Genomic DNA, 1,114 nt, shown 5'->3' with positions numbered 1-1,114 from the left:
CCGGATGGACTAATGGACTACAAGCTCAATACAAATTAGTAAACTAAACCAGAGATTGTAGTCCATCCCGGGGGGTGGAGGTTTGAGCGGTGACTACAACACACACAGGGACCATGGGGAACAGACGTAGCCCCCCCTCCAGAAGGAAGGACAGTGTCAGAGATGATTGGAGGATCTCCAGCCGTGTGATACACAAATAAGAGACATTGTTGCTCGGAGTTCCGGGACTCGGAGGGATATTTCGGATCTCTCTGCGGAGTTTGGTGTCACTCTGATGACGTATCTCCTCGTCTTTGCAGGTGGCGGTGCCGGAGTTGGTGGGCGCGGTCTCCGGGGCAGATATTTTGGTGTTCGTGGTGCCCCATCAGTTCATTGGCACAGTCTGCGACCAGCTGGCCGGACACCTGAAATGTGGAGCTTTCGGCATCTCTCTGATTAAGGTGACAATGACCCCCCCCTCGGACATGTTTGTGTGACCCCCCGATATTGGCGACTCTCAGTCATGTGATACAATGTCAGTGCCGGACACGACTTATGACTTAGGGACTGCACGTTAGAGGGAGGAGCCAGGCTGGTCCGGGTCCGTACATCCGGGGGTCTTCTGTCCACATGCAGCACCCCACACACATCAGGTCATGACCCCTTGGCTATGTAGGTGTGTGCACGGTGCGTCATGGATGTGCGTTATCATGCATCCCGTGTGCTGGGTGTGTATATCACACAAACAATAATATTAATAAATGTAGCGATTGTTACATTGAAATACAATAACACGTTCTCATGTTGTAGCACTACAAGTCACAGCGGCCTCATTACTCCTCAGCAATATGTTGATTTCCTGGCTGAACTCTATGAGAGTCATATAGACATGTCTGTGAAGCCTCATGAGGGGGGATGGGTTTTCGTGTGTGGCCCTCCCAGGTTGGGGCCCTCAGCTTTGTTCCTCTGGTGATTGATAATGGTCAGACAGGTTCATTTTTGTAAAGAAATCTTCCTCCACTTCTCCATCCCCGGAGAGCGGCTCCGTCCAATCCTCCATCATATGGCCACGCCCCTAACTCCGACTGACACTCGGACACGGCCTATCAGAAGGCTGAACATCACCATATCCCCG

General features: G+C 51.9%; 1 protein-coding gene across 3 annotated transcripts in view; it reads left to right on the top strand.

The window, feature by feature from the left end:
- Positions 1-1,114, top strand: part of LOC108803050 (glycerol-3-phosphate dehydrogenase [NAD(+)], cytoplasmic-like) — a 14,324-nt gene that overhangs the window by 5,629 nt on the left and 7,581 nt on the right. For all 3 annotated transcript variants that reach the window (XM_018574893.1, XM_018574892.1, XM_018574894.1), the window contains exon 4: positions 300-440. In XM_018574893.1, the coding sequence (XP_018430395.1) occupies positions 300-440 (141 nt within the window). The remainder of the gene's footprint in view (positions 1-299; positions 441-1,114) is intronic.

The sequence above is a fragment of the Nanorana parkeri genome, unplaced genomic scaffold (assembly GCF_000935625.1).
Source record: "Nanorana parkeri isolate BGI_ZX_2015 unplaced genomic scaffold, ASM93562v1 scaffold3337, whole genome shotgun sequence".
NCBI lineage: Eukaryota > Metazoa > Chordata > Amphibia > Anura > Dicroglossidae > Nanorana > Nanorana parkeri.
The sequence above is the reverse complement of the archived record's forward strand: the minus strand, read 5'-3'. Positions and strand labels throughout refer to the sequence as shown.